General features: G+C 45.2%; 1 protein-coding gene across 1 annotated transcript in view; it reads right to left on the minus strand.

The window, feature by feature from the left end:
• The window catches only part of LOC119383129 (paired box protein Pax-6-like), an 84,310-nt gene extending 63,425 nt beyond the window's left edge, over nucleotides 1-20,885 (minus strand). The window contains exon 1 of the mRNA XM_049412425.1: nucleotides 20,721-20,885. Within this exon, the coding sequence (XP_049268382.1) occupies nucleotides 20,721-20,748 (28 nt within the window). The 5' untranslated portion in view covers nucleotides 20,749-20,885. The remainder of the gene's footprint in view (nucleotides 1-20,720) is intronic.
• Between the last annotated feature and the right edge of the window lie 3,823 nt (nucleotides 20,886-24,708).

Raw genomic sequence — 24,708 nt, forward strand, 5'->3', positions numbered from 1 at the left:
GAAAAGCGGATTTGAAAAGCTTAGGAACGGTGTACTTTATCTGCAAATATTTAAAAAAATGGCTATTTAGTGTGCCATAACGGAAGTTCAAAAGTAGCCAGAGAGTAGCCGTGGAGCCAACCTGAAATTTTCGTAGCCTGCAGGCGCGGTCGTAAAGAAGCCAAATTCGCGCAAAGCAGCTGCACCCAACGAAAGCCCTGGCAGTAGCCATGTATTTTCTTCTTTCGTAGTGAAAGATGCAGTGTTTGCGAGCTATAACAAGTGCAGGTAAAAGGGCACACATTTTCAAGCGGAATCCTTCCGAAATTTGTGAGGATAACGGTAAGGAACATTTTCAAAAATTCTCTTTCTGCGTAATGCCGCAAGGTGGAGGAAGGGTTATGGAAAGGAGAAATTGCATCTCCCCGTTTGTATCGCAAAGCTATATTATAAGGAAAGCCAAATGAATTTCTCTGACAGAAAGGTTCCATATATTTTTGAAAGAAGTCTCCGGCCGCAGGACGAATTTTTCGCCAAATATAAAAGCCTTCATTTCTGATAAATCTGCGTATAATTCCTTGCTTACAGCGTTGTGCTGAAATCTGGTGGATGCGTATTTTCTCTTTCATAACACAAAGTTATGTAGGCCATACACGGTGGTAATCGGACAATGCCTCACAGCTGCACCTTAGTCACTGTTCGTCATTTTTTAAAACCTCCTTTGTTCGTCATTGCAGCGTTACGTCCATGTTCGTTTTTCTTTCTTCAAACTTTCTCGTGACATCGCACGCCGTCCCACATTTGAGTAATATTGAATGTTTTCCTTTTGAAGCGTGATTGTAATATTTTAAGTGTATCATATGGCGAAAGCCTTATATGCCTCATTCAACGCGAAAACTGACCGTCGTCCCGCGTCGGCGTCTCCCGTGGGCGCCCACGTGAGTGATGCAAAACATAATATCATCACGTGATGACGTCACAATGAGGCGTCATCATGACGTCACAGATCGCCAACTCGTGACGTGACGTCACATGATGACGTCCTCATATGTATCTTAGCTTGGCCAACCGCGGACGGATGACGGAGGTAGTGCAAAACCAGGGCAGGTGCCTCCGATCGCGGAGGCAATGCAAAACCACGCTGTAGGTGCAGGAAGCTTTCGGAGGGTGGCGGGGCAGGATCAATACATCGACCGAGAAGAAAAATAAGATGGCTTTCGCCTTCCAGTCGTCTTATGTAATTGCATAAGGGACCCTGTGAGTTTTTCTCCATGGCACGAGCAACGAGTGACACGCTCGTTTCTCTTCCAGGCACTTCCGGTCAAGCACTTACTTCCGGATTTCCGAATGTTCAGAGAATGAGTTTTTAATAATAAAACTGGTACGAAATCGATCAAGTTAAGAGTTTTATTGGGTATATATGATACGGGAGCGTAGGTTTACTTATATAGAGGTCAATTAACTGTCTGCGTAATCCATGAAAATTAATTGAATTAGTTCAATGAAAACAAAACAGATGTTTTTCTTGCGAGCATCTGGGATCGTTGGGGCACCTGGCGGAGCAGATCTCAACTACGCGCTTCTTTCTACGTGGCCTCCGAGATCCGCTTCGGCAGTGCGACGAAGCACAAAGTTAACCCACGGAATACACCAGAGAACACGAACGCCGAGGTGCGAGTGCCACCTAAGTGAAGGATTAGGGTCGCGTCCCATTTTTTAAATAAGCCCCCTCTCATGGCAACCACGCACCCACCACACACACACACACACACACACACACACACACACACACACACACACATATATATATATATATATATATATATATATATATATATATATATATATATATATATGTGGATAAAGAGAACTTTTACCGTAATAAAAATTGTGAAAAACTTCGTATTACAATGTAGGAAACAAAACAAATATTTATTTTACCCTGACAGTTTCGGCTGGAGGACGAGCCTTCTTCAGAGGAAATAAGTGAAATGAAACGGCCATGGCCGAACCCTCTGCACAAGGGCCGCCCACCCAGTTTGGGGGCCAGACGATACTTTAAAAAAAATCAACAAAGAGAGAAAGAAAATAGAAAAAGAAAGAGAAAACTAACGAAGGAAGCAACAGTGACAAAACGAGGGAGGGAAAGAACAGCGGGAGGAGAGGCGGAGAGCCGCCGGAGGCGGGCGAGGCGGCGGGCTATGCCCGTCTTATCTTCGTACGGTAGGTAAAAAGGTATATATATATATATATATATATATATATATATATATATATATATATATATATATATATATATATATATATATATATATATATATATATATATATATATATATGTATATACATATGAGATCGAGAGGCAATTGAAGACCTTGGCCGATAATATCTGAGATTAGGGCTGAAAACTGATGAGCAGGAGGCAAAAATTTGCGAATAAATATCCGCCATATATAGACCCATTCCACGAGGTAATTTGCGCGTGAGATACGAGTTGGCGCTTCGGGCGCATCCGCGGCCATTTCCTGCCTCAAAAACCCCCACGCTGACTCGTTCAGCGGCAGCTATCGATTTCTTGTCAGTGCGGCCACGTTTTGATAAGCGTGGTACGCAACGAAGCTCCTTTATGGAGTTAGATTAAGTTGCGCGTTAAAGGAAAACAAGCGACCGAGCAGAATATCGACACTTGTACGACAGCCACTCTCGTTGCATGTGTGTGTATTATACCTATTCGTCCACGCCATCGTTGTTGGTGATAGCCGCTGTCTATCATCGACAATGACACAGTGGGTAGTGCGGCGTGGCGCACCTCCTACAATGGATGCTGCCATCGTAAACACAAGACAGCGAAGGCGCGGCAGGCATGGCATAAGCAATGGATGCGTCAACTTGTAATCATAAAGTTTCATAATAGTACACTAGAGGGAAATCTGGCGCTAGTGTCTACGGGAGCTGCAACGCATGGCGCTTCAGCCAGCATGGGAAGTATGATAGTTATAGTACATGGATTTGCCTAAGCTTTTGTTCTTTCGGCTCCGCGTGGTTCCGTGTGGCCTGCAGCCGCCTTGTCGCGAGACGAAGTTCAGCAAAAGTGAAGCAGTCTCACGTCACCACCTTGACCCCTTTTTGTAGGCTGACCCATTCAAGTCACCTGACGAGGTTCACAACGAGTCATTCTTTTATCCGAAACGAAAGCCAAAACACAACAATAAACAAAGCCGAAAGCGCGTCCCAAGCCGCAAGCACGTATATACGGAAATCCATGTACCACCATTCCCGTGGTGGCTGGACGATCGCGGCGCCACAGTTCCCTTCATTAAGTATTCTGTGAAACGTCGCGGTGCACCATAAGAGCGTCTTGAGTAGCGTCTGCGTTCGTCAATACACCGATTGAACCAGCAGCAATTATAAAGAGCAGTAACGCGAAACTCCGGAGATGTATATATTAAAACGAAGCTCGTGTTTAGAGAGTTATTGGTACGTCTGGCTGCGAACCATACAATGCAGCAGTGGAAAGAGTCTTATATGTGAGCAGCATGCGCACAAAAATATTCGCTTTTCTTTGTCAAGTGGTGAGGGCAAATTTATGATGAGGAGCTTCCTGAAAGATGGCAACGGGACGACGACGGCCGCCCGATGATGACGTCATAACGGACGGCGTAGACCAGACTCAGTGAACTGATATTTCGAGACACCGCTGTCGCAGTAATATAAAAAAAGAAAAACAAAAACAGGCACAAACAATTAAGCATAGCGTTTTCCTGTAATACTAAGATTGCTATAGAGATAATTAAACCATGCGCTATGGCTCGTTTCCTTATCATGAAAATGAATGCTTGAATTCCAGTAACATTGTTGATTGATTGGGATGTTTCTTGCTGCGTTATTTATTACGCTTTGTATACCAGTAAATTCCTGAGCAATTTTTCGTCTTTCTTTTTCTACGTGCATGAACACACGTACATATCGTAACGTATAATCACTTGTGAAATGCTCAAATTTAGACGGACGGCAATTGATTGTTGGATATGATCGATTGACAACTCTGGCACGGCCGCTACATAGAAAAAAAAAAAAAAAAAAAACAGGCGCGGCCTGCTGCGTCGCGTCGCGTCGCCGTCAATGGGCGAGCGCGTCTCGGCTGAGTTGACAGTTGCGGCCGCTGATTTTGGTGAGCACGCCGTGCACTGCTCCGGTACGCAAGGCGGACGCCTTCGTTCTACAATGTGGTCGCCTCGGGATTTATGTGCGTTGGTGTGCCTTCTCGTGCGTTTTAGGGGCGAAGCTCCTTATAGCGGCACCCGTTCGTCCCTCGTAGCGTAGTATGTAACCAGTCTTACGCTTTGACCTGCAAGGTGATGCCGGTGGGAGATTTTTCCTGTGCGTTGTTGAACAATAAAAAATTCGCAGCGTTAGCTAAAAGCCGACTTCTTCTGTCTCTCATTCCCATTAGCAGCCATTCTTTACCTCCAAGGTAGTGCCTGGTGAGATTTCTCTGTGCGTGATTAAACAATAAAAATTTTGTTCAAAACGCCGTTGATTGATGAAATAAACCAACAAAAAACGCCAGATGTTTTGTAAAAGCAAAACGAAAGAACGCCAGATGTTTCTAAAGCAAAACGAAAAGACGCCAGCTGCTTAACGAAAGACGCCAGATGTTTTCCAAGCAATGGTTTTCTAAACAATGAAAATTCACAGCGTACATGTAAAATTAAAGTGAGCTGCAAGTCGTCATAACTCATCGAACCTTTAGTATAAACGCGCCCGATCTCACGTCGGTGATGATGTACTGGGCAGAATTCACGCAAGATTCACGGTTTACCGATGAACCTCCGCAGCTTCGCCCACTCATCATCATTCACTCCGTGGATATGCTGTGATTTTTTTTTTTTTTGTGATCGTGAGTGTGAGCAGCTTGCCTCATGTTTCCTGTGCTTGAGTACGGTTTTCACGGTTGCGCGTGTGTGGCAGACGGTTTTTTGTAGCACTGCGATGCCGCGAAGCTGTTTTGTGCCGCTGTGCAACTCGAACGTGAAAAGAGACGCTACTGCGAAGTACCACGAATTCCCCTGCGATCTACAGTGTCGGGAAGCGTGCCTGAAGAATATTTCTCGCCAAGGATCGTCAGGGAAAGGAAACAAGTGGGAGCAAAGCGACAAGTCGCTGGTATGTTCATTACATTTAACTGATAATGACTACAAAATGAACACGAAGATTAGGCTTATACTTCCAGCTGCGGTACGTCCCTACTGTGTTTCCCGGTTGTCCGCACTACATGTAAACAAAGAGCACGCAGCCCAGGAAACGCCGGCGAATGAATGCAGCTGATGACGCAATAGTTTGGGCAAGTGAGTAAGAAAGCTTAAGAGAAAGCCCCAAGATCGAATGCTCCTCGCACCCTGGGAAAGACGAGATCGAAGCACTCGTTCCAAAGTCGGCCTCAGAATCGTGCACAGAACGTTGCTTTCCTGTAGGTCATGACTGCCAAACCACATCAGATCTTGCGCATCTCTCACAACAAAGAAAGCAGTGAACAGATTGAAAAAGAAAGTTGTCGTCAAGGAGAACAGTTGAAAAAATTGCAGGTCAATCGAGACGAAATTAAAAAATGCCTTTTAACTCACGATTATTCGTAATAAAGCACTTTTCATTTCAGGCGAGTCAAGCGGGCAGCCTTCATGGGGAATATTGAGGCGCACTCTACAAAAGATTGGAACTCCTATAGGCAAACTGTTCACATATGTGGGGTAATCGGCACTTCTAATAACGACTTCAGTATGCAGCCTATATGTAATGTGCAACTATAAAACGCGCTATTTACGGCTTGAATAGAGTCACTGTCGCGCGTACCAATGAGTCTGTGGAGGCGCTTCTCCGTGAACGACTGTGCGGAGCAGTGGCGCCAGAGCGGGCGCAAAGAGAACTAAGCCCGAGACGCCGTTTCGGCGCCACGCAGCATGCAGGCCGCACTTGTTTTAGGGGCGAAGCTCCTTAAGGCGGCACTCGTTCGTCCCTCGTAGCCGTAGTCGTAGTAGTCGTAGTGCGTAACCAGTCTTACGCTTTGACCTCCGAGGTGGTGCCGGTGGGAGATTTTTCCTGTGCGTTGTTGAACAATAAAAAATTCGCAGCGTGCGCGTTAACTAAAAGCCGAATTCTTCTGTCTCTCATTCCCCATTAGCACTGAGCAGCCATTGGCATGTTCCAGTAGGAAACGTTAGTAGAAGTAGAAGTGTAAGTGTTAGCTAAAAGCCGACTTCTGTCTCTCATTCCCATCAGCAGCCATTGTTTACCTCCAAGGTAGTGCCTGCCTGTCGCGCGTACCAATGAGTCTGTGGAGGCGCTTCTCCGTGAACGACTGTGCGGAGCAGTGGCGCCAGAGCGGGCGCAAAGAGAACTAAGCCCGAGACGCCGTTTCGGCGCCGCGCAGCATGCAGGCCGCACTTGTTTTAGGGGCGAAGCTCCTTAAGGCGGCACTCGTTCGTCCCTCGTAGCCGTAGTCGTAGTAGTCGTAGTGCGTAATCAGTCTTACGCTTTGACCTCCGAGGTGGTGCCGGTGGGAGATTTTTCCTGTGCGTTGTTGAACAATAAAAAATTCGCAGCGTGCGCGTTAACTAAAAGCCGAATTCTTCTGTCTCTCATTCCCCATTAGCACTGAGCAGCCATTGGCATGTTCCAGTAGGAAACGTTAGTAGAAGTAGAAGTGTAAGTGTTAGCTAAAAGCCGACTTCTGTCTCTCATTCCCATCAGCAGCCACTGTTTACCTCCAAGGTAGTGGCTGGAGAGATTTCTCCTGTGCGTGATTAAACAATAAAAATTTTGTTCAAAACGCTGTTGATTGATGAAATAAACCAACGAAAGACGCCAGATGTTTTGTAAAAGCAAAACGAAAGAACGCCAGATGTTTCTAAAGCAAAACGAAAAGACGCCAGCTGCTTAACGAAAGACGCCAGATGTTTTCTAAAGCAATGGTTTTCTAAACAATGAAAATTCACAGCGTACATGTAAAATTAAAGTGAGCTGCAAGTCGTCATAACTCATCGAACCTTTAGTATAAACGCGCCCGATCTCACGTCGGTGATGATGTACTGGGCAGAATTCACGGAAGATTCACGGTTTACCGATGAACCTCCGCAGCTTCGCCCACTCATCATCATTCACTCCGTGGATATGCTGTGATTTTTTTTTTTTTTTGGTAGCGTGGCCGTGACTCTGGAATATCTATGGTCTGAAGCGAGAAGGCAGCTTAGCAAGTGAATCTGTGGCTTATATATAATCAATTGTCTCATGCTAGCTGAAGCATTGAGCGTTCTGCTTTCACAAACACCGTAAAGCACGTAGCAAGTTAAAAAAAAATAATTTTTCAAAACTCCTCACAAAATAGAAGAAGAAGAAGAAGAAGAAGAAGAAGAAGAATTAGTATATAATGAAATTCATATTGAGCAATCGAGCTGGACTTGAGCCTCGCTCAATGGTTTATATCAAAACATGCACAATGCTAATTTTCACGTTACACAGTATAATGACCGGTGCACCCCGCCACGGTGGTCTATATATATTGCATGGTTATGGCACTCGACTGCTGACCCGAAGGTCGCGGGATCGAATTCCGGCCGCGGCGGCTGCATTTTCTATGTAGGCGAAAATGTGTGAGGCCCGGGGCACGTCAAAGAACCCCAGGTGGTCGAAATTTCCGCAGCCCTCCACTACGGCGTCTCTCATATTCATATCGTGGTTTTGGGACGTTAAACCCCAGATATCATTATTAACCCTTTCGGCCCTGGTGTCCTATAAAAAGGACACGAAGAAAAATTGCTATATACTGTGACATAAACTACTACAAAATTCAAAAATGTGTGTGTGATATCCTCAATACACCTGCGCAAACATAGGTAGTAGTTTTTCTATTATCGTCTTCCTCAGAAGTCTGCAATGTCGAAAACAAGATGGCGGAAGGTGAAAAAGACGACAAACGCCGCAACCAAACACTCACAGCGGCAAGAGAGTGCTAACAACTCTCTTTGCGAGAGTAAACGCTTGTCCCATATTTCACTCCCTTTTCAGGAGTGCTGGGAACTCTCTGCTACATAGGGTAGGCATGCTCTCTCGACAGAGTTCTGGTACTCTGGCTGAACTAGAGTGAACAAGCTCCCTCGCCAGAGTACAGTCACGCTTTTGAAATGGAGTACATAGACTCTCGGCTGGAATTGCGCTACTCCCTCGCAGAGTTTTACAATGCTGGTTGGGCTAGAGTGCATGAACTCCCTCCAAGAGTAGAATCACTCTTGCTGCTAGGACTAACGTTTAAAAAAAAGGGGGAAAAAAAGAAATCCTTCGTACGTTTTCTACAATGTAACAGTGAACCTGGCTGAAATGCCTCAAGCTTACCTCACACATACACAGAACTCACATCCGCACACTCATTCATACACAACACAGCAACACTGAACATATGCACTACTGGCGCTGCGCACAACCATACACCCGGTAACCGGTATATATATCCATGATGTCTGGCCCCCCTTCCAGTGCCAGTGGCAACAGCTCTGCTGTGCGTATTTACACAGCAAATATACATGGAACACGTGTAAATATTTAATGATCTATTGTGATACTGTTGGCACATCGATCTTTTACTATAAAACAGCATAATATTCAACACTGTTTTCATTCGTAAATTCAAAATATCAGCTGGGACTCTATGATATCGGCTCAATGCCGTACAGCCGCTCATGCCCAAATCTGAGAGTTGTAGTCACGCGCTTACAAATACACTTGCGGCGATCTTTTACCAGGGCTGGCTGATGAATACTTTACGACGTTACGATCTGGCGTCCGCTCGGACATGCGGTGCCACGGCAGGCGCGGCACGTACGCCAGAAAATCAACGACGGTCAACATCACCACAATGCAAGCGCATCTCTGGCGATTCTCGCACTTTCGCTCAACCTCGGTTGCATTTTAATGCATTCAAAGCTTTCGACGATAAAATGCGCATTCTTCAACCTTCGTCAGCCACTTGCGCCGAGATCGGTCGCACTCAATATGACCCGTACGACTCCCAGCGAAGGTAGGCCTAGCGCACCTGCCGAGTCCGTGTGTACATGCTGTCGGCGCTTCTGGGTTTAAGGATACGCAATTCCTACGTGTAAAAATGAGTGTACAGTAGAGCTTTAGTATCGGTTAACCTGAATGAACCATTTTTTCTTGCGTACGGTGCTCGTACAAGAAGCGATGGGCATCGTTACGACGCCGCTTTCAGCAAACGCACCCCGGCAGCCACCGAAAGCCGCCGGGCGCACTCGCCGGCACTTCGCAGACACAGACTTGTCAATTAGTACGCCTTGTTGAACTAACATGATGGCATACTTTCTTGCACGTTCAATTTGGTGTTTGGCGATCGGTTATGTATGTAGTTGCACCTATCGATTCAGATGCAAATCAGTACACGGGCGCTGTGCGGGTGTATCGTCGATAGCGCGAGAAAATACAGGTTATTGAATGTCATTCGTGGTCGTCAGCTGTTTTGTGTGTTATGAAGACGCGAATTTTATTTGAAAAGAAAGATCGCGTCTATCTTCAGTATGCGACCCGTAAAGATGAAGTCGAGCGCTGAACTCTGTCTTGACTAGTCTTTTTACGGCAAGAGTGCTGCGTTGGGGCGTGGCGTTCGTCATTGTGTTGCGATAAGAGCATAATTAACATATTAGTTCTTTGTCTGTATTCAATTGCTTTCAAGTGCTATCCTATGTTGAATAAATACCATGAAAGAAAAAAAAATTGGGGCGTGGCGTAGTGGTAGAGACCTCGGCTTGAGAATCTTATGGTGGCAGGTTCGATTCCTCCTGCCGGACGTTTTTTTTTTTTTTTCTCTCACGACTCTTCTTTTATTGCAATAATGCTTTAGTGTCTACCTTATTCCAGTGGCAATTAGTTTGTGTCGTAAACTAAGTTGGCGATGCATTAGAATTTGCCGATGTTCGAGGCTTCGAAGCATGCCTCTGTTGGCGTTTCAGAAACCAAATGTTTACGATCACAACACTTTCTTTTGTTATTACTGAAAGCTATCCTATTAACTTGCTCAATAAAGTGACATCTGTGGCGTCTACGCTCGGAGGATTATGGCTAAGAGACAGTTATATATCGCTGTGCGGCGTCGGCCAGAAGCTAGCGCTAGTTTGTACTCCGTCTGCTTAGGAGGGAGTTCCCGACCCTGTTCACGCTACGTCAGGGAGGGAGTTCCGTGGATTGGGAACTCTATCTGAGTAGCAGAGAGTTCGCGGTCTCTTTTACTCTGCCTTCAAGGAAAGAGCAAGTTCCGCGGCTAACTCTCCACTACTCCTCCACGGCGTTAAAGAACTCTGGCGAGAGTAACACAGTCGCTCTACCCTCGCAGTACTCCCTCTACATCTGTGAGTGAATATTTGATGACATTTTACTGAATAAGTATTTTCTCTGTAGCTATCGTAATTTTCTCTGTTGTTTCTAAAGTGCTTGATGGCCTATTTGCAAAAAGGGCCTCCCCTAACATTTCCGCTTAGGTCGCTGCAATGAAAAATCTTCATGTCCTAAATATAGGAGGGCTTAGTGGTCGTGAGATCTTTGAATGCATTGCATGATGACCAGAGCCGTGGCGCTTGTGTCTGCTTCCAATTTCTTGTTATTCTCCTCGGGAAATCAGCCTGCGTTTCTTGCTAATTTGCAAGGGGGTCCCAACAGCGAGATTATACATAATTGATCCGAATACGTTTGCTGCAGTGTAAGAATGGTGCATGATTGGGCTTGAAGATAACGAGGATGAAGTGCAGTTACATCAGCTTACCCATGCAGGCACGGGCGACAATAATTGCGGCGCGCCAAATGAGGATTGGGCAACTTATTATGATGTTAGATCTTACAAGGCGTCCAATAATGAGATAATGACCATTCAAGTGCATTGAAGAGCACTGTGTCACGTATGCAAAAACTTGCTTTTGGACCTTTGAGACGCAGTAACCCATATATGGTTGCTGGCATGCTAGCTTCAAAACAATTTCAGGTATAAACAGAGTAAAATAAATAGCAATATCGAAATTCACCATATTTCCCTTCACAACCACTAAGCCCTGGTGTCATATATATTTAGGACATGACGCTAGTTTCCTCATAGACTGAGGGGATGCTCAGAAAATATTATTTTCGTGCTCTTGTGGTGATAAAAAAAGCAATATCAAGAAGATAATAATTATCTACCCGTTAAAAAAATTCAGGGCTGAAAGGGTTAATGACCGGTGCGCCACGTGACCGTAAGGAAAGAACAAAGGAAATGCTACGACACGTGTCAAATTGTTCACGCTTGCCCGCATGCAGAAAAAGCAGCAGCGGCACAGAGAGGCAAGAAGGATTACGGCCCTCTCACTATTTACATGTTCCGCTGCTGTATAACAATACGAATAATAAAAAAATCACAGCTCGAGCACTCCGTAAAAATGGTTAACGAGCGAAGCTGTAACGTGCGGCCCCGGTGTTTAGCAATAGCTTTTATCCCGGCGGTTCATATAAAGTCTCTCAATTATCGGCTATGCGTTTGTCCAGAAACCTTAACTGGCGTCTGCCGCCCGTGTGTTCCCTTGTTCATTTTAGTGCACCAGTGGTGAGTAGTGGGGACATGACGGACGAATTTTGGGGTTTCGCCTAGACAACTGTAAAAGTATACTAGTCTAACAGCCTCTCGCGTCTTTATGGAGATATCAAACTGCGCACAGAAGCGCTACAGCCAAAGAAAGTAATTTTAAAACAAATATATAAGAATTTACTCGTATGGAAAAAGCGAGCACATGGCCCTGCTCAGCGCGCGGATGACTCCGACGTGCAAACTAGATGCTTGGGAGCTCACGTATATGCTTCTCTCGTGGCCAATTGCCGTATGCTCTACACAGAAGCTTCACCTGCTCACACAATGGACTCAAGTCCAGAAATTATCAAACGATAGAGACATATACCTCAGTCGTCGTGTTATATATATACTGCAGATGTATACGCCTAGAGTTGAAGCAAAAAATAATAATAAAACAGCAAGTACAACGACAACGTCTGCAGACTTGCTGAACAGGTTTTCTTACATCTTGTCGAGTCACTTGAGTGAACGTTAACGCAGCCCAATGAGCATACATAAACAATGTAGCCGCACGGAATATCAAGTACGGAGTATGCGTTCGACGGTTATCAGGAAGGTTATATAAGACCTTGAAAACTTCGACGTATAAACCGCGTGCAAGGTTCACCGTGTGTATGCAGTGTGCAGCTGAACTTTTTTGTTATTATTTTTATTCTCCGACACTTCCGTAAACTTCTTTTTTTTCCATGCAATTCGCATACAAGTGCAGATAACTATATCAGTTCAGCGGGGTCCCGCAAGGTGAAGGACGGAATTTTTCCCCTGTCGTAAAGAACAGGTATACGATCATTCAGGGCAGTAAATTTTTAGAGCGCAGCTCGCCCGTTCTTGCGTTGAGCGTATAGGCGTGCCTCGTCCGTCGTAGCCAAAACAACGAACACAATGACATACGAAAGCGAACAGGGAGCTCGGAGAGGACAGCCGCCTAGAGGTGGCGCCCTAGTATTTGTAATCTCATCGCATGTACGACGCTGATCGCATGTATCTGGAAGCAAGCGATTGCTCTGAAGCCTTCGACGAGTCACATGCGTATAAGAGCCGACGCGCTTTGTCCCGCAGATGATTTGAGTCAGTTCTGTCCGGTGGAAGCGCTTCGTCTGCCGTGGCTGCTAAAAGAGCTGCCCGAGCAGAGCTGTCTCAGCGGCACCGACATAAGAATCCAGAGGTGCGCGCCGCCGAAGCACAAGCAGGCGGCGAATATTCGGGGGAGCTCTCGTTCCCGCAAATCTACCTCGATGGGGAAAACGGAGTTGTCTCTAACTTAATACACATTTCTCTTTCAAACTGCTTGCCTCAATATATCACACAATAAAAACGCGCTTATTGCAGCGCTTAATTTTCGCATTAGGAAGCATCGTAATCATCGGCACGTGTTTTTACGGACTTTTTTTCTTAGGCTAGCTACAGAGTGATAAAAATTAAGCTTTATGATTTTCTTAAAACTCAGCACGCGAATACTACCTTTGGTAAATAAGTTATGAATACAGATAGGCACAAAATGAGATGATAATTATCGCTGTCAACCACAAAATTAACTAATACTGAATAATGAACTTTCCAGAGACTGCAGTAAGCGGGCACGTTTGTAATGAAAAATTAGGGGCAGTCGTGTTTACACAGTTCCAGTTGACAGAATTGTTCATGCTTCCAGATATCCTACTGCAAAGTTTTAATTGCTGTTCGCATGGTTGCGCATACAGGAAGGTGAAGGCTGGCGCAATGCACGACTATAACATGCCGTGAAAGTTGCGTGCGGCGTTTAATCTGACAGCGGGTCGCGAAGGCATATGCAAATATGATAACGATTACTCTTTTACTACCGACTGGCAATATCATGGAATGACTGCTCGTCACGTCAGCGAGGAACGCTGCGCCACTCCTCACTGCCTTGCATGTGTATAATCACGCGAACCACAGTTAAACAATGCAGCCGGATACGTCGCAGCACGGACATACTAGAAAAATTTTCCCTATATGCTGGAACTTTGTATAAAAGCGACTGCCTCTAATTTTTCCGTACAATCATGCCCGCTTTCGGCAGCCAATAAAAAGTTAATGATTATGCCTTAGTTAATGGGCGGCTGACAGCGATAATTACCATCTCACTTTGGTTCCAGACACACAACTTAGTTGCAGAGGCAGCCTGAATTCACGTGCCTCCCAGTGCCTATAATTTTAAGAAAACCATAAGGCTTAATTTTGGCCACCCGGTATATCTATATAGACGTTATATATGATCAAAATTGCAAATCTGTACGAGAATATATACTGCGTAGCCGAGATATGGTGGTTGTCTATAGACTGCTTGAACTCTCGTTTTATGAAGGCCCAGGGCCGATTTAGGCTCTCACCAATCACATCGAGATGTCAGAGCTGTATAAGCCTCATCCAAATGTTTGATTTCGTACATGCCCCAGACAGCGTTCAACACAGTTTGTCAGCCGTTATTATGAAAAATAGAGCAGGGGAATGATAATCCATCAGTGTAATTTGATTTGGTGTTTCTATTCAGTGTTTCGTTAAGTACCCTTGCCGTTTCGTTCTTTCTTTTCTTTTTTTTTTTTAATCAATTGATTTTTGTCCGGATTTCGTATTTCAATAACCTCACTGCTTTATCATACATCCTATCATAGTATTGTTATCATATTATCATATTAGTATTATCACAGTACTTTATTTACTGGCTCGGAATCTTACACGCATGTTTTGGTCGTCCCCTATATAGCTTCCAAAGGTATCAGCTACACAAACTTGATCCTTCGCTGAATCTGCATGCAGCTATCACGAATTTCTCCGATGCGACATTGTTATGCACCTTTGGATGGGTGTTGCTTTCACAACGGCATGCTCGTTTCGCATCGGTATAGCGGACTCATCTACATGCGACTCCTACGGAACAGAAAAAAAAAAACAAAAAACAAATTGAACATGGCCTGTGCAGCTGTACTCGCTTGACACCCAGCGATATGCCCGCTCCGGCTGCTTTTGGATCAACTGGACTCAAGACCATTTTCTGTAAACAAGATTGTAGGACCATGGACACGTGCGCCGAGGGCGCAGAAGGCAACGAAAGCGCTACTGAAATACCCCAAGTCAACAGATCTGAGCGACCACCTGTAGACTGGATGTGCTCCCCCAAGTGTGCTTGTGATTGTGTCCATCCCTCTTCTCTCCTCTTCCTCTGTCTCTCCCCCTTATCGCTCTCCCCCAGCGCAGGGTAGCAAACCGTACGTGCGTCTGGTTAACGTCCCTGTATTTTCTTGCTTCTCTCTCTGTCTATCATAGTGTAAATATGTATATATAATCGTCGGGATGTGTATACATATATAGTTTATACACCTTTTATATTACCACAGGTGATGTTCATGTAACAATTGTGATAGCATTTTTTGCATTGTATGCCTGATGTAATTGTACTTCTTTGTATTTATGTGTAGGTATGCCCTCCCTGCTATATTCTCGCGTAAGATCAATGTCATTGTTAAATGCAAAAATAAAATAAAGAGAGAGAGAGACGAGAGAAAGGCAGGGAGGTTAACCAGAATTGTAGCATCCGGTTTGCTACCCTACACTTAGGGGAGGGGGAAAGGGAAAGAAAGATGGAAAGGAAAGCGGAGAGAAGAGCAGGCGCGCGATAAAATAAATATAAACAAAAGGAAGCTGTAGAGCGGGAGTACTAAAGCCTATTCAATAGGCCACTGGCACGCAAAAAGTTCAGTAAGGCCTTAAAGGGGTACTGACACAAAAATTTCGGCCTCGCGTTTTTTTTTGCTGCAATGTGTTGCTGGGGGCCTGTCAGTCATAACACGGCACATCGTTTGCTGCAGCGCGCGACAGATAATTAATTACAGGCTCCTCATTACCGACCAGTGTCAGTTTCGGTTTCAAAAACGACAAGCCTCCGGGTGCAACTATCACCACCTAGCGGCTGCAGCACTCGATCACGTCAGCACACAGAAGTGTGACGCACTTCCGCGCTGTTCGCGTCGTCTCCACGCATTCGCACGCTTCCCGCACGTGCTGCGCGATGTCGTCGCCATCATCGTCCTCGTTGTCGTCGTCCTCCTCATCGTCGTCTGTTGGCGACGATTTCCTTGAGACACCAACAGCGCAGCGGCGAGCGCGTCAAAACAAAAATGGCGGCTACGACGTCATCACAACTTGTTGTACCGGCTACAACGGTTACGTAGGGGAAGTAGGGGGGTCACCTCGGGTCACCTCCGAGGGTGTCAATGCAATAGGTGCGCCCTATAATGCTGGATCGCGCGCGCGAACTTCAATATTCATATAAAATACCTTCCAAGCTTTATTCGCTGTCGATATTTCGCAGATGGTACACGCACGTACACGGAAATCGATCCAGCAGGCTATCTCGGCCGCGAAATTTTGTGTCAGTACCCCTTTCAATGATTTTCGCTGTGCAGACAGTTCGGGTCGGCATTCCAGCAGTGACTGTTCAGTTGTGGTATGAGCTCATCGGGGCCAGCATGCCTTCGAACGCTTTGCATAATATGCAAAGATAAACGGGCAGTCGATTTCATATAATCATATTCTTTTCGCGTCGACGTCTTTCATCTGACTTTCTCCTAACGAACCACTTAGAAATCAGTGTCAAAATAACTTAAGTCAAAGGTATAAGTTATATTTAGGCTGTTTAAGAAAGTTGAACCCACTGGTGTATTTTTGTCGAGGAACAATAATTGGCATCTGACTTGCTTGCGTTTCCTTTCTAGAAGACTCCGCGTTCACTGTGATTTTCCATCAAGAACAGCCGCGCGGATAGGCCGCACGCCATTCACTGCCTTAAAGGGCACGCAGCGCTTAAGCAAAAAAAAAAAAAAAAAAAGCAGCCAGAAAATAAATTACAATTATTTCCATGTGATAAAAGTATACAATCCACGATATGTAAAGTGTGCTTAGAGATATAGGGTATACAAAGTGTGGAATTCCATTTACATACCATTAAATCATCACGAACAGGGCATGTATTCAAGGACCAAGCTATATTTCATGGAACAACTCTCATCATCCTAAGAACTGACCTTTGTTATTGTAATAATAATAATTTACGTAGCAATAATACTACATCTTACATTGCTTTTATGCTTTTTATTATCACGCGACATTGCTTGTTCGTGGTAGAAGTCTCCTTTGCCATTTCTGTCCTATACTAAACTGCTTTATGTGTTCTTATTTGTCGCGGTTTTCTTTACCTCTTCAGATTGTCTGTATAGTTACTGTAACCACTGATTAGTGTATATGCCACTTTTTTTCCCATTCATATCACATATAGCAAAAGCCGCTCATAATTACAACCATATACCCGTCTCATTCCCATATCACATGCGACATCCACCGCATGTTACGAGGACTAAAACATGAATTGTGCTTGTTCACCTGGTTCTCAGACAGCACAAAGGAATCAATTTATACATATATCGCTATTGACCCTATCTTGAGTACCAATTAGACCCTCAGTTTCCGCGACGTATCGACACACTCATACATTGCCTAAGACTCGGAACTGCTTACACACATCACTTTTTACTTTGAATTCAGTGTGTGCCATCGTCCTCATGTTCGTGCAGCCATGACGGAGAGGATGTGCATCATCTGTTGCGCGACTGTCCCAAGCACATCGCACATAGACAGCTACTCGAACAGGAACTCCACTCGCTGGACTCAGAGCGAACGTTCTCATTAGCGAAAACACCATGGGTCCATGGCCATCACGAAGACAAAAAAGTAAGAAACAAAAAACAAACAAACAATATATATATATATATATATATATATATATATATATATATATATATATATATATATATATATATATATATATATATATATATATTCTTTTTGTTTCTTACTTTTTTTTATAATAACAACTAAATTGGAAGAGTATAGCCAAGAAATGACAACCTCCTTCCTTTATTTTTATTTCAATAAAAAAAAAAAAGCCCACCTGAATGTATTGAATTTCGGGGCTCCCTGTGTTGACATTCACTGTTGCCAATCTTGTATTGACTGTTATTTAAAACTGATGTCGTTTATGAATAAACTTGAAACTTAAATTTGAAAGACAGACACGCACATCGCAGTATTCAGACAAGTCCACACAAAGACAGATCAAAGAAGATTAAATTGCTAAGCAGTCAATATTAATATATAAAACCACGTTTATAAGAGTATACTTGTTAACGAGGAACTTATCCCGTAAGAAGCCTGCGGCGTCTTCGACAAATAAATCGAGTTTGGGGCGACCGTTAATTTCACCGCATACAAGCGCGGGTTCCTGAGGCGACGAAGACGATCAATAACGGCGGGCGCGTGCATTTTTTAACATAACCCGATAAAAGAGGCGGCGGATATAGAATAAGTATTCCACGTTGAAATGCGATGTGACGATTAGCTTTGCTTGTTAATTATCCGTCGTGGTAGCTGAGCAGGTCTCCCGCTGCTTTGCTCGAGTATGCGGGTTTGATTCCCGGTCACGGCGGTCGCGTTTCAGTGTGGGCGAACTGCAAAAACACTTACATTGACCTGATCGTTGAACAAACCGAGGTAGTCAGAATTATTCCGGAGTCTTTCACTATTGCGTGTCTGACAGTCATATCGTGATTTTGGCACGTCTATAGAAACCGATAAATTGCTATTAATTATTATTAGTGCGCGTTGCTTATTCTGTTAATAAGAAGTATTTCGTAGTTTATATACCGGCCTTATGGATTCGTGTACGCAGGTATGACAAAGGATTATTTTACTGCGATAATACAGCATACAGAAATTCGGTTGCTGCAGGCAAGATAATGGGAAGACTATTACCGCTTGCGCGACAAGGAAACAGAAGCGCAGGAAGCGATAGATGTTAGAGCTAACGGCCATCATATGGTTTACAGTGCAGAATATTCATCTCAATTAACCGGTTCAGATTATCTCCTAATTATTTCTAACTTCTAAGTGCTAATTGCTCTCATCGTGATGACATGCTGACTGAAATAATGGCACGCGCAGAAGTTATAGTATTTCATATGCTACGTCGAAGCAAGAACGTGACATATTGTCGCATATTTTCATAAGTGGCGCATTTTCTTCGGCGTAATCGGGAAAATTTCTTTTTTTTTTCTTTTTCTTCTCAGTGGCATGGCTGCGTTCCATATATAGCATATCAACCCCCTATTACAGTTTCGTCGCATAATGTGCTCGCGTGCATAAGTATATTAAAATAACAGAGAGCTGAGCTAGTTGGTAAGTATATTCATTCTAAAAAGACAGGGCGTGCAAACACGGACACAAGAAAGAAGTCAGGACACCACAAACGCCGTTTGTGGTGTCCTGACTTCTTACTTGTGTCCGTGTTTGCACGCCCTGTCTTTTTAGAATGCATAAACATATGCTGCCTGTCGCAATGAATTGCCAAATGTCAAACTCGAAAACAAAGTCGCCATATATACTTCTTCAAAAGTATACGTTTCTGGTATATATATATATATATATATATATATATATATATATATATATATATATATATATATATATATATATATATATATATATATATATATATATATTTCCAATGTGATCTTACGCGTGGATGTATACATTTGTACAGGTAGCGTTCATACATTCAAATGTATGCCCTCGTTGTTCACGTTACTGCAGACAAAGATATATATAGGCCCATGGACTTGGCACTCTCTCTTAAAATGTGTCATTTTATACGCGTCGCCTCGACACGACACTGCACAGCACTCTTCTCGAAATGCGCGCATTACCAGCATTCAAACCGATACGTTGCATGCTATATATCGGTGCAGCGAGATATACGCCGTATTGATAGAAGCACCCGTAAACATGTTGACGGGAAATGTAGACAGGAAAAATATGAAAAGCGCGTATTTTTATACATGTAATCTTTTATATGCATATATTATATATATCCTTATATAATACTGTATGAGGGAATTGAGGAAACTGAAAAGCATCGAACAAAATCGTGAGATGCGCAAACACGACCAAGTGTGACCGCACATTGAAGCTCAAAATTTCAAGGACGAGCCCCTGCGAGTTATTCTACAATTTATGCAATTGAGCATGTATGAAATATTACAATGACGGAGGTATGCACATGTATGTCCATGAAAAACGTGCATTTGTTCAGAATGAGCCTGGTGTGTCAGTGAGTCTTCTGTTTTACATATCTATCGCTTATAGGGCAAGAGCCCGTTAAGCGACTGTGACACTGGGCCGCGGCGGTGCAAAACCTGCAATTGCTTAGTGTTTATGCTGGAAGCACGTAGGCTATTATTTGTATACACACGACCAGATGAGATAAGCAAACCAACAACAAGAACCACTGCAACACGTGGTGTCGGGACGGGCGCAGCCGTGCGTGAAAAGTTCCGTGCAGTACACACGCATTACGAAGTAGTCCATTGTTTCACCACTCCTATATATTTTGCCGAGATATCACCGGAAGTGCTCCGCTGAAGCGTTACCGTAACAAAGACTTAGCAATATTTGCGGGACTAATCGGAAATGGAGAATCGATCCGTACTGCCAATCCATTTTCCACCTGTCTACGGCTGTGAATATAAGTAAAATGAAAACAGTGTCAGAATCGCACGGAGCTTGCACTCACAACGTGCTTAGCAGTCGAAACGACAATCTTAACTTAAAATGGAACGTATACTGTGAGTCACTTTCTGCCATTGAGTAATGACACTGTCGCGTTATTAACGAAGCTTGTAAACGTCGTTGCGGGAAATGCAACATTATGTCTGTCGTTCATATAGGCCCGAATGTATCGTTTGTTGGGTACCCTGACGTAACATTAGCGCCTGTGCTATTGGCCTTTCGGTCAACGCTTCGAACCCACGTGCTCTCGGTCAAGCCAAGGCCCAATGCAAAACCGGCGTCGTTGATGGAGCGCATATAATCGCTCTCCTTTCCCCGCTAAGACCGTTGAAACAGTCGTTCAGAAAACGGCGGTCACGTGCGTAGCGGCGGCCCGCGCGCTCGGGTTATGCAGTATCCGTGTCCGTGCGTTTTTCCGACGGCCGTCGGTGGACGATCTCGAAACACTCACCGTCCGTATGGCAGTCCCAGTGTCGCATGGCGGTCGGGCCGGGGGTTGCAGGGGCCGAACGGCGCCCGTCGAACGACGCACGCTCCCGGTCGTGACACGCACACACACACGCGCGCTTTTTCGGGCCGCTTTCCTCTCAGCGTCTCCGCTTGGCTGCCATCTTGAAACGCTGCCGCCGCCGCCGCCGGCCGTGCGCTCGACGACGCGGCTCTCTGGTCGCAGTTGTCCCCTCCTCACCCCCTCTTTCCTTCCTCCGGCAACTCTGCGCCCCCCCTACCCATTTGCGCCCTCCTTACGACAACCGACAGGCGTCCCCCCCGCTTCCCCCCTCCCCCCCGCTTCTTACGCAGTGTGAACGAGAGGGAAGGTCGATGGGATGGGATGAGGGTAGGGGGGGACAGCAGATGCAGATCCAACAACGGTATCGGATCCTCGAGGCCTCCGTGGAGCCTGGAAAGCCTTCCCCCCCACAGCATCTCCGCGGAAGGCACCGCCCCTCTTTATCAATGACCACGCCCCCAAATTTTTCTAGGCCCCGCCCAACGTTGCTGCGGCGACGCCCTTCTGGTTACCTGGGGACCGGCCCCACTTTTCTCTTTTTCTTCGGCATATGAGAAAGGGAAGGAGTGGGGTCTGACGGGTTGAGGAGGAATGAGAGAGAGTGCAGTAGTTTGAAGAGAGAGAGAGAGAACGCGGGGGCGAGCTGCTCCTGCGACCGGCGCGGCGCCAGCTGGCGTTCGCGTGCCGGGCCGTACGCGAGGCACCGCCACTGCCACCACCACTGCGGCCCCTGCTGTCTGCCGCTGCTGCCCGGCTGGCTGGTCGGCTCGCTCGCGCGCGTTGAGTCGTGTAAACAATGACGGGCGCGCTGCTGGCTGTACGCCGCCGGTGACGACGACGACACTTCCGTTCCGGATAGATTGGTTTCTTTAACGGATGGAATCCATAAATGGGTGGAGGGATGGGGTGGCTGCGATTTTTGAAGAGCGGAGAGGAGCGTTAAATGTTGGCAACGTCAAGGGAGGGAGAGAGAGCTCGCACGCGATTAGAGAAAGTGGCGAGAGGCGGAGAAAGGGACGCTCTGAGGAAGGCGTAGTCTTTCCCGCGAGTCCACGTGGCGTCCCGTGTTATATGGACGTGGGGCGTTAGTGTTGAATTTGTTCCGCGAGGCAAGGATAGGAAGCCGTTAAACGAGGCTTACCTCACACTGCTACCCGTCAAAGCAGGCGTGTAGATGGGGAGGGGGTACGTATACGCTTACAAAACGATACGCACGGGAAGCCTTGCGGAGGAAGGTGGGGAGTCACGTGATGCGTGAGGCGGCGCGCGCGTCGACGTCAAACCGTTGCGCAACAAACGCTGTGCGGCAGAGATTGAACGGGCCTAGTTGCAGCAACAGCAGCAGGGAACATCGGTGGCAAAAATGAAAGCCATATATAAACGCATGCACGCGCAGTGGAAGCGCGTGTGCTCGCGTACCACGAGCGAAAGTTACACGCGCAGCCGGAGTGTCGCGTTCCGTGCCAGTCTCCCCCCTACTGGCGGAGTTGATGGCGCGTTATGGCATAGTGACGTTTTTCTCGAGAACCAATTAGATGCAGCATATTGGCACCGTACCCAACCTTACGCTAAACAGCCAGTCACCGGCCATCCTTGTGCTGGAGGATTCGTTAGACGTTGCTCCCAGCTGTTCATTTGTGTCGGGGTTCATATGCAATATGAGGCAGGACCTGACTTATTTTTATAAGAGGTTTCCTCTGTCAAAAAACAAGGTAACCTATAAAAAAAAACAAAAAAAAGACGCGTCCTTCTTTTTAGGTTATCTCCCGAGGGATGTCTGGCGTATACACCATAACTTACTGCCAGTATAGTAATTCGTTTCTTTTATTCAGTGGTCATGCATCTTCATGCATCTTAATTTAAGAAGCCTCACCACCACTCAGCACATGCTTCTCAAGGCCTATGTGGGCGCTGCTTCATGACGCTTGAAACCTCTAAACGGTCTGAGCAACAGCCTCTGCATAAAGCTATTTATGCGCTTGAGAACCACCACGTTTTATTTTCTATTGAAGAGTCGGTATAGTTCTATTATAAAGGGGTGTCAAAATGAAAAGGCACGAAACGACACTGTGGGTATAAATTAATACTTTATTCAAAGTATGCACTATGTGTCTGATCGCAATGATCCCATTGATGAACCAGCCGAAGGATTTCTTGTTCCCAGAATTCCTGTCACCGTGACGAGACGCGTTGAAGCGCTTCTCATCCAGGCGTTTTTTCAGGGGACCCAACACATGGAAATCCCATGCGATGAATGGTGGCCGGTTCAACACCTTCCGCTGTCAGAAATCTGATAACGCCCCGCTATACTCCTCAATCGTCAAATTTTGCAATGTGAACGCCATCCTGTAATCACACGCACTGCCACGTCAATTGGACGGCGCGCTTTGTAAGAGTATCTGCTCTCTACTGCGCATGCGGGCGCCCCCGCATGCTCCGATCCACTGCGGAGACTCCAATCGCATGCCATATGTCTCGCTGCATTCTCCCATAGCGGCATAGGCATCTATGTTAACGGTCATGTTGTTACGACGTTTTGTACTTTTTCATTTGAACACGCCTTGTCCATACATAAAGCGCAAAGACAAAGACAACTGAAATGAAAATATTGGGCACCGATCTATTGAAGAAAATGAAGTGATCCGAAACGATGTGGCATAAAACGAGCTAAGAAGAAGAAAAAGAGCTGAAGCATTTTCGAAGGCCTTCAATAAATGCTAAGAACAAGAAAACGCTGCCGACAGTCCAGAATGGCGCGCCTTTTGCCTGGAAGGAACACTCGCTCTACAAGTCTATAGTCATCGCCATTACGCCCATGCAACCAAGGACGACACCGACGAAGCACAATGATGGTATTAGTTTTATCGCTGAATGTTGCTATATATCGTTCATTCGCAGCGATTTAGAGGTCTTTTACGAGCCCAAATGAAATGTTCCAATCTATAAGAGCCAAATACAAATTTTACTTCTGAATACCAACGATAGTGGGCTATATACAGATTTTAGCCGCAATATAGATTTGAGGTATTTTGGTTACATGAGCACATTGCCAAAGCTGCAGCCTTTCCATATTTTCTGTAGCAAAAAACTGCGTTTTTTTTTCAGTTTCACATAAAGTGGACTTGGCTTATCAGAGCCGTTCTATCAGAACGGCTCTGATATGAACATCCTGCATGTGTGTGCATGTTTGCATTTTTGTTTTGTTTTTATTTTATCTCACTCTATCTCTGTCCTCTTTCCGACCCCTATATCCCCACCCCTGTGCAGGGTAGCAAACCGGTTGTTCCTACCAGGTTAACCTCCCCGCCTTTTCCTTTTCAGTTATTTCTCTCTCTCTTAAAAAGAAAAAAAAACGCCACATATATTCTCTCTTTGCTCTGTGCTTATCTTCACGCGAAGACTTTTATGTGTAGGTTGTTCTGCAAATGCAATAGCACTTCGAAGTTATCGGCTGAGACAGTTACCGAAGGAAGTCCACACAATTTTATTAAGCAAGGGAAAATGTATAATGTCATACTGCTGGCCGTTGACAGTGCATGCTCATGTACAAATGAAAGACCGTATACATAAACAAGTAAAACTACAAATATTTTTTCCCCGCACTTTGAAAACAATTTTTTAAATGTGTAAACGTGAATGCACAGCTGATAAGGAAATATGAAACAGAAAAGAAAGAGTATTAGTGAGAACTAACAGGCATTATTGTCTGTTAGTAGATCTCATTAATACTGTGTTTAACAATGAATAACGAGCCCTTAAAAGTCATCTTATTTCCTTCAGGAAAGAGAGAGAGACGTTTACAGTAGAACCGCTCTAACAAGTTTTTCACCTGATCGCGATAAAAACACAGTAGCTGGGAAACGTGAACATGCGGATAAAATTTGGAAATAAACGTTGTTAAAGGAGTCCTGACACAAAAACTTTCGCC

This window comes from Rhipicephalus sanguineus, chromosome 2 (genome assembly GCF_013339695.2).
Source record: "Rhipicephalus sanguineus isolate Rsan-2018 chromosome 2, BIME_Rsan_1.4, whole genome shotgun sequence".
Lineage (NCBI taxonomy): Eukaryota > Metazoa > Arthropoda > Arachnida > Ixodida > Ixodidae > Rhipicephalus > Rhipicephalus sanguineus.